This window comes from Phyllobates terribilis, unplaced genomic scaffold, assembly GCF_046119375.1.
Source record: "Phyllobates terribilis strain yellow unplaced genomic scaffold, ASM4611937v1 Scaffold_1__5_contigs__length_1240528914, whole genome shotgun sequence".
NCBI lineage: Eukaryota > Metazoa > Chordata > Amphibia > Anura > Dendrobatidae > Phyllobates > Phyllobates terribilis.
In genome coordinates this window covers 558023714-558042012 of record NW_027362761.1, presented here as the reverse complement: position 1 = coordinate 558042012, position 18299 = coordinate 558023714, and the positions used below count along the sequence as shown (strand labels likewise).

The 18299-nt window shown below is 45.4% G+C and overlaps 1 protein-coding gene across 1 annotated transcript; it reads left to right on the top strand.

Annotated features, from left to right (window-relative positions):
• Positions 1-4701: 4701 nt before the first annotated feature.
• ATP5F1A (ATP synthase F1 subunit alpha) lies at positions 4702-13512 on the top strand. The gene is made up of 12 exons (XM_073680459.1): positions 4702-4894; positions 7637-7715; positions 8132-8301; positions 8905-9078; positions 9333-9499; positions 10218-10366; positions 11031-11182; positions 11685-11909; positions 12461-12568; positions 12675-12819; positions 12905-13055; positions 13287-13512. Exons 1-12 carry the CDS (start codon positions 4835-4837, stop codon positions 13363-13365), a joined length of 1659 nt encoding a protein of 552 aa, XP_073536560.1. The 5' UTR covers positions 4702-4834; the 3' UTR covers positions 13366-13512.
• Positions 13513-18299: the final 4787 nt, after the last annotated feature.

Sequence of the window (18299 nt, the reverse complement as noted above, 5' to 3'; positions counted from 1 at the left end):
AAATAATTCAAAATTTATCGAAAATGTATTTAAACTCATTCAAAATAACACCAAATACCTTTTTACAGTAAAGATAAAAACAGATACTAGTGACTTCATCACTTTCAGGAAGAAATTAATATTAAACCCATCATGGGATTTATTCATACAGATTTTTTATTTACATAGTTCTTACTTTTAACAATGTATTTAACCTTTAGTTTTTAATTTATTTTTTTATCTTTTAGAATAGATATGCGAGTAATGCATCGTTTTAAAGTACCTATAGTCCCTTCAACAACATGTTGTAAAATATTGATTCATTATTAATACATTCGCATGATCCAATATAGAGCATTAAAGGGCTATTCCTATCTTGATGATCCTATTCCAATATGTAGTAAGTGTAATAATAATAATAATATCAACAAATACCTTCAATTAGAAATGTAGTATAGCTGTTCTGACTAAAGATTATTATTATTATTCGCTATGTCGCGTACCTCATATGCAGGGCATTGCAGTAGCTTATGTATCCATACTTACGACCACTAACAACCAACTATCACTATATGAGTGGTCATAACCATGTACAGCTGAAACCAGAAGTTTCCATACACTATATATAAAGACACATATGCATGTTTTTCTCAATATCTGACGTGAAATCAGAATAAAGCTTTCCCGTTTTAGGTCAATTAGGATTACCATAATTTGTAATATTTGCCTATTGCCAGAATAATGAAAGAGAGAATGTTTTAAGGCATTTTTATTAGTTACTGCAAAGTCAAAAGTTTCCATACATTTCATTAGTATTTGGTACCATTGCCCTTAAAATGAATACCTTGGGTCAAACTTTTGGGATATCCTTCCACAAGCTTCTCACAATAGTTGATCGGAATTTGGGCCCATTCCTCCTGATAAAACTGGTGTAACTGATCCAGGTTTGTAGGTCACCTTGCTTACAGCGTTTTCACGTTTTCCCATAAATTTTCAATAGGATTGAGATCAGGGCTTTGTGATAGCCACTCCAAAAGATTGATTTGTTATCCTTAAGCCACTTTGTTACCATTTTGCCAGTATGCTTCAGGTCATTGTCCATTTGTAAGACCCATATCCTCCCAAGCTTTAACTTCCTGACTGATTTCTTGAGATGTTGCTTCAGTATTGCCACATAATCTTCTTTTCTCATGATGACATCTATTTTGTGAAGTGCACCAGTGTTATGCACACGCCCGGGCTAAGCGGCGTGTGCGTGTGATTGGTAGTGATTCCACTGGACCGTGCCGGAGAGTGAATGCCTGGAGGGGCGTGACTAGGTATTCACCCGATCCGACCAGGGTCGCACGACGGCATACGACGCCAGTGCACCAAGGAGGAACCGAGCAGAGGGACCAGGTGCTACTCCAGGACAGACCCCGGACACGGCTGTTGACCCACACAGGGGAATACAGGAACAGGCTGGTAGGCTGGCACACAGACTGGTGGGTATAGGCAGGCACGACTGGTATGCAGGCAGGCGGGTATGCAGGCAGGGGGGTAAAGGCAAGCACAGCTAGAGTGCAGACAGGGAGGCACTAGCAGGTAGGAACACAGGCGGGATAGGACCCAGTACACACCGGGACTCAGGAACAATACAGGCAGAAGGGTAAAGGCAGGGCAGGACAGGACTGCCGGAGCAGCGGGCAGAAGCAGGGCAGGACAGGACTGCCGGAGCAGCGGGCAGAAGCAGGGCAGGACAGGACTGCCGGAGCAGCGGCCAGAAGCAGGGCAGGACAGGACTCTGTTCACACGGAACAGACAGGAAGGGAAAGACAGAGCCAGACACCCACAGGGTACTTGCAGTGAAGTAGCGAGTGGACCACAAACTCACAAACGGGAGTACAGAGACAACAGGCAGGAGTTAGGTACGAGTTCAGACTCTGCAGAAAAAGGAAGGGAACAGACATAGAGGAAAAACAGGTAAAGGATAGGAGAGAGTTCAGACTGGAACTGAGTGTACGGAGGAGACCGACACTGCAGCGGGATACAGGAGCGGGTCTGGGAATACTGCCCCCAGAGAGGCGGGACGAACAGGCAAGGAGCGTGTTCAGACAGGACAGACAAGATACAAAGAAAGGACTCAGTTCAGACACGGGAACTAATACCGCAAAGCAGGAGACATACAGGACTCAGTTCAGACACGGGAACTAATACCGCAAAGCAGGAGACATACAGGACACAGTTCAGACAGGCCTGGAAATACAGCCTCCAGGAAAGGCAGACAAGGAAACAAAGACGGGACCTGGCACCTTCAGAGTGCAAAAACACACTGAAGGAAAACACTATGCTCAGGCAGGGATAGAAGGGAGCTGCTGAGCTATATACCAAGTGTCAGACAGCAATAGGCTGAGGACGCACAAGGGGTGTGACCCACAGCAGGTACAAAAAGCAGGAAGTGATCGGGCGCCGCCCTTAAGCAGCAGAGACAGACACAAACAGACAGCATGGAGGGAAGCCAGAGAGACATTCTGGACAGGAGATCAAGTGCGCGCTCCTGCACAGTGGGAGATGGACCACTATGCAAGGACGCCGCCAGGTATGTTACAACCAGTTCCTCTTGCAGCAAAACAATCCCACAACATTATGCTGCCACCCCCGTTTCACAGTTGGGATGGTGTTCTTGGGCTTCCAAGCTTTTCCCTTTTTCCTCCAAACGTAACGATGGTCATGATGCTCAAAAAGTTAAATTTTAGTTTCATCAGACCACAGGACATGTCTCCAAAAATTATGGTGTTTGTTCCTGTGTGCGTTTGCAAACATTAATCTGGCTTTTTTATGGTTCTTTTGGAGTAATGGCTTCTTCCTGGTAGAGTGGCCTTTCAGCCCATGTTGATACAGTACTTGTTTCACTCTGGATATTGACACAATCTTACCAGCTTCCGCCATCATCATCACAAGGTCTTTTGCTTTTGTCCTTGGGTTGATATGCACATATTGGACCAAAGCACGATCATCTCTGAGACACAGAACGTGTTTTTCCTTCCTGAGCGGTATGATGACTGGACATTCCCATCTTATTTTACTTGCCTATAATTGTTTGTACAGATGAACGAGGCATCTTCAGGGATCTTGAAATTGTACCCAAGGATGAGCCAGACTTGTGCAAGTCCACAATTCTCTACCTAATATCTTGGCTGATTTCTTTAGACTTTCCCATGAAGCTACACAAAGAAGCAGTGTGTTTCAGGTGTGCATTAACCCCTTCCTGACGCAGGGCGTAATAATACGTACCAGCACCCTGGGACTTATTGACCGGGTACGTATTATTACGCCTTGGCGATCGCGCCCTTGCACAGAGGTTGTGCAGGCGCGATTGGCGCTGGGTGTCAGCTGATTATGACAGCTGGCACCCGGTACTATGTACCAGAAACGGTCCCACACCACTCCCGGCATATTAACCCTTGAAATTCTGCAATCTAAGTCGAACACAGCATTTATGGGGCAGGCAGAGGTAAGAGCACCCCTCTGACCTTGGATCGGAAACCCTGTGCTGTCAGCCGGGGTCTCCGGTATGAATCTGGTATCACTGTAATCGCACCGACCCGAAGAATAAAGTCGTCTAATCACTTATACTGCACGAGGTAAGGCGTAAAAAATAAACTCTAGGGTTGTGCTAGGGTTAGGGTTGTGCTAGCGTTAGGGTTGTGCTATGTTTAGGGTTGTGTTAGGGTTAGGGTTGTGCTATGTTTAGGGTTGTGTTAGGGTTAGGGTTGTGCTAGGGTTAGGGTTGTGCTAGCGTTAGGGTTGTGCTATGTTTAGGGTTGTGTTAGGGTTAGGGTTGTGTTATGTTTAGGGTTGTGTTAGGGTTAGGGTTGTGTTAAGGTTAGGGTTGTGCTAGGGTTAGGGTTGTGCTAGGGTTAGGGTTGTGTTAGGGTTGTGATAGGTTAGGGTTGTGTTAGGGTTAGGGTTGTGTTAGGGTTAGGGTTGTATTAGGGTTGTGTTGGGATTTTTTCAAAAGTAAAGAAAAAAAAATGATGACAATATGGCAATTAGTGTTGAGCGCAATTGTTCACTACTTGAGTTTGCATTGGGTGCTCGGGTATGCACCATGTATCGCAGGTGTTCGAGTGACATGCTCGAGTCTCCGCAACATATTCTTTGCGTCCAGAAAAAAGTTGCTGGGATTGCCTGCCATGCACGAGCGATCCCTGTGAAACATGCGGGGCAGGGACTCGAGCACCCGTGATACATGGTGCATACCGAGTACCCGATGCAAACTCAAGTAGCGAGCACTTGCGCTGAAGACTAATGACAACTTATTCAATATGATGACCTAATGTCATTAATTTATATTATTTATTTTATTATTTTTTATATTTTTATTTTATATTTATTATTTTATATTATGATTTTATTATTATTTTATATATATATATTATTATTATTATTATTTATATTATATGCAGGGGACAACTCTGCACGTGGCTCTGTAGAGGATATTGGTATCAGGCATCACACACATTAGGTTATGTCCCCGTGCCCTTGTGTGTATAAAGTTGGTTAAAAAAAAAAAAAAAAAAAAAATGCAGCGCAGCCAATATTGCTGTCATTTTATAACGTCACAGCGAATGACAGCTCAGGGTTGTTCTTACTGTGTCTACTATGCCCTCTTGCCCTTGAACGAATAAAGCTAGTACAATAAAAAAAAAAAAAAAAAGAAGCTATGTAGAGTGGGTGGAGCCTGCGGTGGGCGGGAGTGACCTTCCTTCACTAGCTCGCTGCCGGGACGCCATCTTCTCTCAGTCTGCACGGACAAGCGGACAGGGAGGACCCCCCGCTCATCTGACGTAGAGCCTCACCGGCCGCTGGAACCATGCTGTCAGTCCGTGTAGCCGCCACCCTCGCCCGCTCCCTGCCCCGGCAGGCCGGTCTGGTAGGTCATACAGCGGCTTGTTCTCTGCCGCAGCTTCCGGCGTGGCTGCCCGCGGCCTGCACTGCTGCTCCGCGCCATGCCGGGCTCTGCGGCCTGGTGATAGGAGGTCCGTGCAGAGGTCACCGGGGGGCAGCTGGGGATGCGCTGCAGGACAGACTAGGCCGCAGGTGTCCTGTGAAGGTCACTGGGCCGGTGTCATTGTCAGCAGTGACAGGCGCTGTGCTGCCCTGTGCAGGCGCTACCCTCCCCCCTATACTGCCCCTCTACACCCCCTCCCTATACTGCCCCTCTACACCCCCTCCCTATACTGCTCCTCTACACCCCCTCCCTATACTGCTCCTCTACACCCCCTCCCTATACTGCTCCTCTACACCCCCTCCCTATACTGCTCCTCTACACCCCCTCCCTATACTGCCCCTCTACACCCCCTCCCTATACTGCCCCTCTACACCCCCTCCCTATACTGCCCCTCTACACCCCTTCCCTATACTGCTGCTGGGGGCCTCTGCCGTAGAAGCCCATCCCTCCCCTCACTGCTCCGGTGCAGCAGCTACCAGGAAACGTTCTGCTTAAAGGGGTTGTCCATCATTTGGGGGCACTTTTTTGTTTTCTTCTCAATGCATGTTTTTGGGAATAAAAACTTTTGCATTTGGGTTTTATTAATGTTGCACAGTTCATTCTATAGACTCCATGCTGTACTGTCTACTGCCTGAGCTAACTGAGAATCTCAGTGAGCCTGACCTTACAGGAGAGTTTATAGCAAAGTGTTTTGAGCTTCTCAGTTTTTGTGCAGGGAGACAATAGGCCTGTAAAAGCAAAAGTTGTCATGAAATCTAATTACAGCAATTTTTTTTAAAGCCCCAAATACATGCATTTAAAGGGTTTGTCCATTACTCGGAGAGCACTTTCTTCATCACTATTTCCAACCTATACCCGGTGCCGTACCTTCAATGTTGGTACTAGTTTCCTTGCGACCTGTCAGTGGCCGCTTCTCTGCCCTTTGTCAGATGTCCACAGGAAGTGAGATCAGCTGCAGCTCTCACTCCCTGTGGATGTCTGGTTATCTTTAAAGGGTGAGCAGTGAAGTGACTTCTGATTGGTTGCAGGGATCATGGGATACCACAATGTCACGAGACCCAGTACTGACAACCTGGAGGTGAGTATGAAGGGGGTACATTGTGATTTAAAGGGGTCGCTTACTCAGGCAACCACTTATAATTAAAAGTCTTAAAGATGGGCAACCCCCTTTTAAGGGCATGTCTGCACATGCATATACTCGTGCATTGCATGGTTTGTGCTTATTCCTCCCTCCTGTCAAATATCTGGACAACCCCCTTTTTTAAGCAAAGTAGCCCCCCCCCCCCCTCTCCCCCCATATAGACTGCAAATACTCCATACTGACTATTAGTAGATGTGTCGGCATCGGGTCTCCCAGTGCTTTTCTAGACATTGGCTGCAGTGCTCACCTGACATAATGTCACACAAGCCCTGGCAATGACGTGTCTGCACCTCCGCTGGTATGGGGGCTTAGTATTAGATTTTTATTTTACATGGGGGTGTCCACTATCATTAATGAGAATTTTTACCGGTTGCAGACTGCATGTATTTCTATACAGTAAAAGCTGCTGTGCTGGGGCAAATGGACGTGGGATGGAGCTCCAAATCGTCCTCTCAGAATAGTCTGGGATCCCCTATGATCATTAAGTGGTGGCATATAGTGCAGTGCCGTCACATAACATAGAGGGCGCCCCTCTAAAAAGACACTTGTAAAGTTTTATTTCACAGACATACATGGCCCAAGTCTCCACAAATGTCTCCTCCTTCACAGTTGAACAGCATTAAAGCGGAGAATGTTAGTATTTCTGAAGTTTTGGTGCTTTATGACCAGATTTGTGCCGGTGCTTCCCCAATGCAAATTCAATAGAAAGGGGTGTACAGATCTGTCACTTGGTGCTAAACTTTGTTTTAATGTATAATTAAAGGGATGTTTCGGCTCTATTCGTTTCCATGTTGGAGGACGTTAAAACACCACACTTCACGTGTCCTGGTCATTATAATAAGCGCATGCCGGTCGAGCATGCTGCCTTTCGGTGGCTGTATGGCGTCATGTTGTCACTTGTACCTCCAATGTTAAAGTCAGCGGCTCTGGAATACCCCTTTAAGAGGCTGAGTTTCCTTACATGTATAATGGAAGTCTCTTCTAGGGATGTCTTGTACTAGATATCCAGGCTGCTGTCGATTTGATATGTAGTTGATAAATTTTGATCTAACCTTCTGTTAAGAGTCCAGTGGGCGTTCCTAATCGCAGGTACAGAGAAGCCTTCAATCACTAATTAGGACCGCCCACTGGACTCTTAAGCACATAAATATCATGGATTAGATACGACAAGTTATAATCACTCTTCCCACCCAAGTATATCTTGCTGTAATATATTATCCGTGAAGTGGACCGCATGTATAATGTGACAGATTTTTATGGCTTTGTTAAAAAAAAAAAACAATAAAATAATTACTAGTTTATACTATTTTCATTATTTGAGACCATTCTAGATCTATCTGCTTGTGATTCCAGCTGTAAAGCTCGCACTAAGGACTGTGTACATGTAGTTCTCCTGTCTTCCTACACTTTCTCGTTCCTGCCCTTGGCTTCTCTTGTACTTTGTCCTCTGTGTGACCTACAATGAATGAAGTCTCTTCTGGAACAGCCTAGAAGTATTACTGTTCACTTGTCTTTCTGCTCAGGTCTCCAAGAAGGCCCTTGGTGCTGCTTTCGTCGCCACCCGTAACATCCATGCATCCGGATCTTGGCTTCAAAAGACCGGTGAGTGCTTATAATTCCTCTCTGCTGCTTATCTATGACCTGAGCTCCTGAAGCTGCTGTGAGATGTCAAGGGCGGCCTCTTGGGTTGTAATGTCAAGGGGAATAGCTCAAGTCTACGGATTCACAGAATAAACCCAAATCTAGTGTTGGCCCACTTGGGAAGTATGTCCATTAAAGATGAAGGCAATGGCAAGCGCCTCTTCTTTGGTTGTGCTGATGTACGCAGGTAGATTTTGGGCTGCTCCTCCTTGGTAAGCCCGGGGGCGGACACACTGCTTTGAAACATGCTATAAGATGGGAGCCTTGGGGTTGAGAATATCTAACGAAGACTATTGTAATTTAGGGCATCAGGTATGAGTGAGTTTTGATAAATCTTAAGTACCACATTACTAAATGGCAATCCCTGTTCTGTACAGGCACCGCTGAGGTGTCCTCCATCCTCGAGGAGCGCATCCTTGGTGCAGACACTAGTGCAGACCTAGAGGAAACCGGCCGTGTCCTCTCCATTGGTGACGGTATCGCTCGTGTCTATGGCCTCAGGAACGTCCAGGCCGAGGAGATGGTGGAGTTCTCCTCTGGACTTAAGGTAGGTCTGTGATCAGTTATCTCCACTGGTGCTACTAGGGTCCTTTGACTTTGTGTCAACTCTCCACCATTCTGCTAAAAAAAAAAGGCTGATTAGTATTAGAAGCTTCTGCCTCCTAAAAGACGGCACGTGTATACCCATCATGTGAATGTGGGCAGAACTACAGGTGCCCTGAACGAATCCCCTCTATCTCACATCTGAATGGTGTTGCAGTCGTGAATGTGCACAGCTGCCTCGTTTATGGTCTACGAGATTGCCATCTCAGTCAATCAGTGGGGTCCTGCCTGTGGGACCCCTTTGATCGGACACTTATGGTTGTGCATCGGTTGTTGTACATCAACCCCTGAAGGGTGAATGAGGGAACCACTATGTCCCGGGCATGGTCAGTGCCACGGCAAAGGGCACAGCTTCCCAGTATTGCCACGTGAGTCTGGAGGAGGTGACCTCGCATTGTTTGTGTCGGTGCTGCCGCTGTGCAGTCATATTTCAGTACTTTGTCTCTTAGGTTAGGGGAAGCTGCACTGTACGGGGTCGATATAAAACCCCTGATGTTGGGGGCAGAGTAAGACTTGTATGTAATTTGTCTGTAATAATTGTCATTAGGGCATGTCCTTGAACTTGGAGCCCGACAACGTTGGTGTTGTCGTATTTGGTAACGACAAACTCATCAAGGAAGGAGACATCGTGAAGAGAACTGGAGCCATTGTGGACGTTCCTGTTGGCGATGAGCTGCTTGGCCGCGTTGTGGACGCCTTGGGAAATGTTATTGATGGCAAGGTGAGATAACCAGCGAGAGGGATACAGGGCCGATGGAGGAGCTGTATCGTTTAGAGGAGCTTTCATAAGAGGTTGTCTGCTGCCGCTTACTCCTGTACTAGGTGAGCGGCTCTGCAGAAGTCATGTCGTCCTCACCAGGCAATCCTTTTATAAGGCATTTAGAGCGGATAATAATGAGATTAAAATAATAAACAATAATATAGATATAGAAATGGACCACCAGATCTGATATTGGCTTGCATTTTTGTTGAAAGGGCCCACTTACAGGAAAAAACCGCAGAAGAGTTGGACTGAAGGCCCCAGGTATTATCCCTCGTATCTCCGTGCGAGAGCCCATGCAGACTGGAATCAAGGCTGTGGACAGTCTGGTGCCCATCGGCCGTGGACAGCGTGAGCTGATCATTGGTGACAGACAGACTGGGTAAGACTCGCTGAGCTCTGAGACAGGCTTTGTGCTGTGCACCTTATTTTTGCATTGAGTCGTGCGGTTGCTGCTCTGCGCTCCATTTCTGAGAGAACTCCATAAACCCCGGCCGGTATCATGAAAGAGTCGTACTAACTAGAAAAGGACGAATGTCTGATGGCGGTTACGTGCCCTGCAGTGGTCTCAGGAAGTGTCATGCCCAGCGTGCAGGATAGCATCAATACCCTGTGCAGAAGGAGGCACTGCATAACATCTGTAAGTGGACTTGGGTGAGTGAGCCCTGCTTTCTGCAGGGAGGGTTGCCTTCACACACCTCATTTTTAGGTATCAAGTACATGGCGGCTATGCACAGAATAGCTTTAGGAGATACTTAAGTGAAGTACTACTATACTGTACCTCTAGTGCCATGCTTATTGCCTCTATCCACATCACCATTGCTTTAGGTATCTGACTCCGATGTAGGTACACACGCCAAGCTCTGGAGTAAGAAGTGCACGATGAGCTGGCAGCTTCCATGATCAGACATCAGGGATCCAGCCGGAGCCTATTGCTCCTCATGGTCACAAACTGCTTGGCCCCAATTCGCTTACGTTTTGCATGGTGATGAGAAACGTGTAGGATGAAGAGCTACGATGCTTTAGAGTTGCATGCAGTTACTACTCAAGACTGCAATCTCTCGGGTTGTTTAATGACACCTGCCCTATTTGCTCTTCAGCAAAACCTCCATTGCCATTGACACCATTATCAACCAGAAGCGTTTTAATGATGGAACTGATGAGAAGAAGAAACTATACTGTATCTACGTGGCCATCGGTCAGAAGAGATCCACTGTGGCTCAGCTGGTTAAGAGGCTGACTGATGCAGGTAGGAGCAGAATATCTACAGCCGCCTACCGGTCTACTGCTGCGATCCGCAACATATTGCGCTCCAGCTGTTAAACTCAAGCTCCCAATATGAAGGTTGTCAGGGATTGCTGAGTTTCACAACTGCAGTGCCACCGGTAAAGGGGGTGTCAAAACTATTATATTTTTTGACTAGCAGCTTTCTATTCCAGACTGCTCTTCTAACATCATGCTGATTGACAGCCGCTCCCTGCAGCTATACAGTGGGGAGCCAGCGGTCAATCAGTCTGTTGGCAGCCACGCATGTGCAGAGGAAGAGCTTCCCTGTCAACATGTCAGAAGTAGCTGAATAGCTTGCTGGAGCGGTCTGTGTCCTCCTGGAGTGACTAATTATTATTTTTTTCCCTTGCAAATATTGCTACATGTTTTCATTATCCGGAAACTTTTTTTTTTTTAAGATAAATAAGTTAAAGGGGGGGGGGGGGGGGGGCATTTTGAATTTTAGCCCAAATTTTTGATCCACATACGCCAGTATGAAGAAACTGGTGCAGAAAAACTTGATTGAATACCAGAAGACAAACTTAAAGAAACAAATGAAATATGGCTTCAGTTGTTCTTCCTCACATTGTAGCTTGTTTCATTTTCCAGCGGTGGCATGTATTTACTATTTATTTTTATATATATAGATGCCATGAAGTACACAATCGTGGTGTCTGCCACCGCCTCTGACGCTGCCCCCCTGCAGTACCTGGCACCGTACTCCGGATGCTCCATGGGAGAATATTTCAGAGACAATGGAAAACACGCTCTGATCATCTATGATGACTTGTCCAAACAGGTAACTATTGTTAAAAAAAATAAAAAAATGCTGTAAACATTACATACACGCCGTCTAGATCTTGTGCATTGTAAATTGGCGTAAGACTAGGCCTCTGCAGTGATACGTGAGTCACAGAAAATCTTTTGTGTTAGACTGGCATGTGACACGGCCCCAAACCCGCTACTCACCCCAGCTTCATATGCCCAAATAATTTATTACAAGGGACCCTCCTCTTAATACTCATGTCTGCATTTCTAGCTATCTTTAAGCCTTCTGTGGTGTAAAACGTAATAAATCTGCTAGTCCTGCTGCCTCTCGCTGGATGTTACCTACTTCTCTTCAAAAAGTAGCATGACTTCTAGTGCACATATCGCATGCATCTCAAAGGGGGTATAGATTGATCGATTTGACTTTATTTTTACTTTTTTGGCTTCTTGCTCATTTTGTTCAAAGCCTTTGCTGCAGCCTATAAATGCTGGCACAGTGTCAAATAATTAACAATTTATTTATTTTTTGCCAGGCCGTGGCCTACCGCCAGATGTCTCTACTACTGCGTCGTCCTCCTGGTCGTGAGGCCTACCCTGGTGATGTGTTCTACCTCCACTCCCGTCTGCTGGAGAGGGCTGCTAAGATGAATGACCAGTTTGGCGGTGGATCCTTGACTGCTCTTCCAGTCATTGAGACCCAAGCTGGTGATGTGTCTGCTTACATCCCAACAAATGTCATTTCCATTACTGACGGCCAGGTGAGTGCGTTAATAAATTTCCCCCATGCTTTAGCGAAACAAATTCCCCCCCCCCCCCCCCCCCCAATATATATATTTTTTTATTTTATTTTTTTAACTTTATACCTCAGATGGCTGTCGTTGAATCATGCTTTCCAGTAATTTTGGTGCAATAAATTGCATAGTAAGCCAGTTGGTAATGTCAGAAAAGTGTAATGTGGCAGATTGGTAACTGGCATATGCCACTGTGGTAAACATGGTATATAAATGTGGTAAATAATAAATGGTTCCAATTACATATGTAGTATAATTCTTCCGATTAGCTGTGTCACTTACCCCATGTGCAGGGCATTGCAGTAGCTTGGGTATCCAATGCCCTGTTCATGGGGTAAGCAACTTGGTGAATCTGAAGAATTGTAAACTACACTTCTAATTGGAGGTATTTGCTAACATTATAATTATTACACCCACTACATATTAGGTAGGAACTTGGAGATGGGAATATTCTTTAAGTCCTGTAAGTGGTGACGTGGAGAAGGCATAATGCATACTTTAATTCATTTTTCTCTTAGATCTTCTTGGAGACTGAGTTGTTCTACAAGGGTATCCGACCTGCCATCAATGTCGGTCTGTCTGTGTCCCGTGTCGGATCTGCTGCTCAGACCAGAGCCATGAAGCAGGTTTGTAGATTTTATCTGCATTTGGTAGAGCATGACGACTCTGGGGGGAAATGATAGTGGATCCTCTTGCCAAAGTGTATCCTAAGTGTATATACTCCGTCCTTAGGTGGCCGGTACCATGAAGCTTGAGTTGGCTCAGTACCGTGAAGTAGCAGCTTTCGCCCAGTTCGGCTCTGACTTGGACGCAGCTACCCAACAACTGTTGAACCGTGGTGTCCGTCTGACTGAGCTGCTGAAGCAAGGACAGTATGGTGAGCCACAAACTTGTTTTTGCTTCAATTTGACACATCCTACAGTAATGGTGACCTGGATTCTAACGTGCACTTTGTTCTGCAGTGCCCATGGCCATTGAAGAACAGGTAACGGTCATCTATGCCGGTGTTAGGGGTCATCTGGACAAAATGGAGCCAAGCAAAATCACAAAATTCGAGAATGCTTTCCTTTCCCACATTAAGAGCCAACACCAGGAGCTGCTTGCAACCATCAGGTACGTCAAGATCTGGTCAGCTGTGTCTAAAAGCGGCGCATGTTACTGAGGTCTCACCTACAGGACATAGTGCAGCACCCATAGATGTTTGATCCTTCTGATAATAGCAATTCTCACCCCAAAAAATACTTTTATCAGATTTTGATCGACGGTTTATGGCTATGCTAAAAATTTTACCTAATATTGATCTATATATATATATATATATCTATTTTTTCCCTTTTTCTTCAGGGCTGACGGGAAGATCTCTGAACAGGCAGACGCCAAGCTGAAAGAAATTGTATTAAATTTCCTGTCTACTTTTGAGTAAACTCCACCAGTTTCCATTTCCAGTCCGTGGCTGTTGCTGTTATTGCTCTTCTCTGGTTCCATTTTCACTAAACTTATTGAAGCACTTGTGGCTTTTAATGTACAGAAATTTCTCAATTGGAGAGTAAAATGTTCCATGAAAACTTTATTGGAGACTCTTATGTGTTTTTTATTCTCTTGCTATATTCTCATTTTACCCTTTGTCTGAATGGGGACAATCCCTTTAATAGGTTCTGCCACAGCTGCGGTCTCAATGAGTGTCATAAAAAAATTTAACTGCAGCTGGGACAGAACATTGTCTGAAAAAGGACATCCCCACCCCATAAGTTTTTTTTTTTTTTTTAAAAAAAAGTGGTTGCCCCTCAAAGCATCCATTGTCTATATGTGATGTCAAGAGGAGAGGTTAATTGTTCTTGTGACTTTTCTTAGAGGTCCAGTCACCAGGTTAAGTGGCCAATTTTTGGTCCGATTATCCTCGCTGCTCCTCCTGAGTGATCAGCCATATGGTTGTAGAGGTTTGTTTTTTTTTTTTTTTTTTTGTGCTAATTTGTATGGCTCTTGGGGTTCTTCAGGGTTGTGTCTTTAGCCTACTCTTCATCATTACCTTGTGATCCACACCCCCTAATTAAAGATTATTCTAAAAAGGCCCATATGGAAAAGTGGACAAAAAAATAAACACTTGCTGGGGAGCAAAGGCAGGTAAATAACAGCCACTTTCTAGCTGGTAACGTGTGGTTTTTTTTTTTTTTTTTTTTTTTTTTTAGCTCTGGCTTAATATCACCAGCTCTTTAACATTTTATCAGGATGGCTGATGACTTACTGATCAGTGGAGGTCCACCTTTCTCCAGAATGGGGGAGCCGTTTGCGTGCTCGACTGCCAACTCCATTCATTCTCTATGGGGCTTCTGGAAAAAGCTGCCTGCACCCTTATAATGAATGAATGGGAGCGGTGGTGGAGCATGCACACTGCAGCTCCATTATAACTGGGATAATTTCCCTGTTCTGCTGATTTCAGTAGGTCACAGCTGTAGGACCCCTAACTGATCATTAAAGGGGTTGCTCGATCTAAATCAATAAGTCTGCAGTCATTGAGTGACTACAGACTTATGAATTCCCCCAGCGTGTGCACTTTGCGCTGTGGGGATTTTCCTTTTTTCTACCTGGGACCGGAGGGTATGTATGAGTTGTACATACTCCTGGCCAGTGGGCGCAGTCTCGCTCTGTACACTTGTATTGAGCCGAGACCAGTGGGTGTGCCCGACTAGAGGGTGTGTTCTCGTTTCATATACATGTATAGAGTGAGGTGGCTCCCACTGCCCGGGTAGTATGTATAACTTATACATACCCACTGGTCCCTGGACAGAAACTGGAGAATCCCCCACAGTGCATACGCTGGGGGGATTCATAGGTCTGCGGCCACACAGTGACTTTTACCTGAAACTGCAGTTTCTTATTTATTTGAACCAGACAACCCCTTAAAATTGCCTATTTTTCCTGGACAGCCCCATTGATTTGATGATAACTTAAAGCACTGGAGTGGAGCTTTAAATGCAAGTCCCTGTCATACACTCGCCTTCTACTGCCTACATCGGATCCCCTGCTGCTCCAGTTCATCTCTTGTGAAGTGTCCTGTCGGCAACTCCAGTGTATGCTAGTGCCCGTCTGAAGTCACTTTTTCAATACAAGTCTGAGAGCCTTATTTTGGCTTTCATAGACTCGTATTGAGAGCTTGTGGTGTAGCTTCTGACTTCCGGCTGTCAGAAGCTGCGCTTACAAGATGGGACCGGAGCAGTGCTGAAAACTGGGGAAGATTCAAGAGGGGGGGGGGGGGGGAGAAGTATGACAGGCGGCTTACATATAAAGAAAAAAAAAATGCTAGAGTTGTGCTTTAATGAGTGGGGATCCGACTTTTTTTTTTTTTTTTTTTTTTCTTTAGCGTCAGTGCTCTGGTTGGGCATGGCTTTTTTGCCAACTGGGCCAGTGCCAGCGGGCGGACCCCCATTATCGATAAGTGACAATTTTTATTTTTTTTTTTTCTCCCTTTTCCCCTTTGGATAACCTCTGTAAGGCCGCGGCCCCACTATCAGTATTCGGTCAGTATTTTTTTTTTCTCTGGAGTGGGAGCCAAAACCAGGTGAGGAACAATCTGAGAAAAGATATAGAAACAAATACACCAACTCTGCATTTATCACCCACTCCTGGTTTTGGCTCCCACTCCTGAGAAATACTTACCAAATACTGATAGTGTGGCCATGGCCTAAGGCCTCTAGACACATTAAAGTCATTGGGGCTGAGTGACTCTTGGGTGTGGGGTTTTCTCACAGGAGAATGATTGGGCTTATTAAACTTTACCTTACTTGACCTGGAGAAGAAGCAGCAGTGTTTTGCTGCCCCTCTCCTTTGCTCTCATCTGAACCTTGTAATTTGCAATTTTGAGTCTCGAGGTTGGAGATATTTTCTTTGATTCCTCAATTTCTCTCAGGTTTTCCAGCAAAGCCTGAATCTGCAGAGCCGTCCTGTGCGTAGCCTAATTGTTTGGCTGACAGAGAGATGAGGATTGATTCAGTTCGATGAAATCTAAACAAAATTGTGGGACCTGTTGTAAAAAATAAATAAAATTGTGGCCTCTATCAAACAGTAAAGCCACAGGTGCTGATCATGGTGCAGCCAATGACCACAGCAGTTCATTGCCTGTCAATCACTTGACCTTGCAGGGGAAAAGCTGTTTCCTTGCACTCCCAAAAACCAAATGGCCATTTTAATTGGCTGCGCTGTTCTGCCAGTGAAATGGCTGTTCCCTTGCAAAGTCAAGCTCTAAAACGTGTATGACCTAGGTCCACAATAAAACTCCTCATATTCTAGATGTCAGGCAGGTGTGCATCTCCACTACAAGTTCTGCAGGAACTTAAAAATCTAAAGGACAAAGTTGAGGGTTCTTCTGGTAAAGACAGTTTATGCATTAAATTGATATATTAAAAAATAAAAAATAATAATGTAGGTTTATTTTGACCAGAAGTCTCCTTCCTTTACAATTGTTAAGACTGAGTATGGTCTCTATGAAGAACCGCACCTCGCAGTCCTGCCTGATGTCACTAATACGTTCCGCACCCCCTGGGGATACATAATGTCAGCTTGGCACGTATTTACAGACACTCCCTGTCCACTGGGTGTGAGAGTGGCCCACGTGTCTCAGCGTGGCACTAAACTCGCTCACAACGCTGACCGGTTCAGAGGCCCATTTTACTAGCACCAGTAAAACAGAGCCTTGCCAGGCTAGTAGGACTGCCACCAGTTTCTCGTTGGATATAAGCCGATCCATTAACTGGATTAGATCGGGCCAGAACCCAGCCGGAAAGCAGGCCAAGGTTAAATTGGATATTTAATTGCCTTAAGAGCACACTAGACAATACACCACATACAATGTTCAGATATGCAAATACAGGTGGTAGTACAATAAGATAAGAAGATGATACACAAGTCAGTTACCAGCTTGATATGCCTTGATGCTGGCAGCCAGATGGAAGGTGTAGGGTGCCAGCTGTTTCTGGTTTCTTCCAACATGATATATGGCGTGGCCTCCCTTAGACATGAAGAAAGGGCCAAGGCATCACACGAGCACTTAACCCCTTGGTTGGTAACTCCCTTTCTTCCCTCTGGGACGGTCCTAGTTTCCCTCTCCTGGGCTCTGGTAGCTGAAACTCAAAACATATGATCATAATTTATCAGCAGAAGGTCATAGGGTGGCGGTTTTGGTGCCAACTGATCCGGGCAGGCCCCTGTTACGCTTGGAGACCAGAATGGCTTCACTACCTAGCTTCTACTAGCCGTTCTACATATATCCCCAACCCCGGGTGCTAGAACAGGTCGAGACCCAGGCAGGCATTTGGCCCGTTCCCGAGATCTCGAAAATTAATCTGTATACGGCTGGGACGTAACTCCTTATGAAATTACAGCTCCTGTGTGTCTGAGGGGGGGTGGGACCTTTTGAAGCAGTTAAAACTCCCTACAGGGGGTTCATCCTGCTAGGAAGGCCTTGCTACAAGCTACACTGCTGGTAGATGTGTGTTTTTCTGCTTTGAAAGCTGGACCACCTGCTGGCCAGGTGTCCTGTCTCGGCTTCACACTTTTGAAAGAGGTCTATAATATTGGGCTGGATATGATAGTCAATTGGCATGAAATTATATCCCCCATATTCTTCAGTCTCCATTTTGAACTTTCTCTTCAAGATCTAATAGTTAAAGAAGGGGAGAGCTATCACGAGACTGAATTTTCTTCTGATTTCGTATCTGCAAATATTCTTTGAATAAATGCATTGAAAACTTTTGAAGGCGAAACAGGTTCCGCTTTTTCACAAAGTTCTACAGAAGGGAATGTGACCTGTTTGTTGTCTGGGTTTAGGAAAAATACTGGCCACTTTTTTTTTTTGGTATACAGAGTACCCACGCTGAATCATGGAGAGGAATCTGAGCAGGTTTTTGATTAGTGAGAAACAAAGCTGGTTAATCTTGCACCCATGGGACTAGAGTTAGGCCTGATGTCATTTGTTGGCATTATCAGATATATCTTCTTTGGACTGTTTCTACTTTAAAGATGAGTAACATTCTTGGTGAAACCGTTGTCTGGAATGGTCTGATGATTTCTGGAAGAGTCTCTAACCCAGCGATCCCCAACCGGTCGTACCTTGAGAGCCACATTCAACTTGAAGAAATATTCGTGAGCCACATCCGGGCCTGCCCCCCCACCCCCCCCCCAAGTAGTGACACTCAGAGCCCACCATTCTTGGTATGATGACAGCCAAAGCTTTCCCACAAAAAGCACACAGACCTTGTGCCCATATAGGCAGTATAAATACATTCAATGGTTCACACGATAGCCATTGGTATTCTGGTATTGAGCACACCATCAACGCTATCACATCCAGCTTTAAGCCCCCCT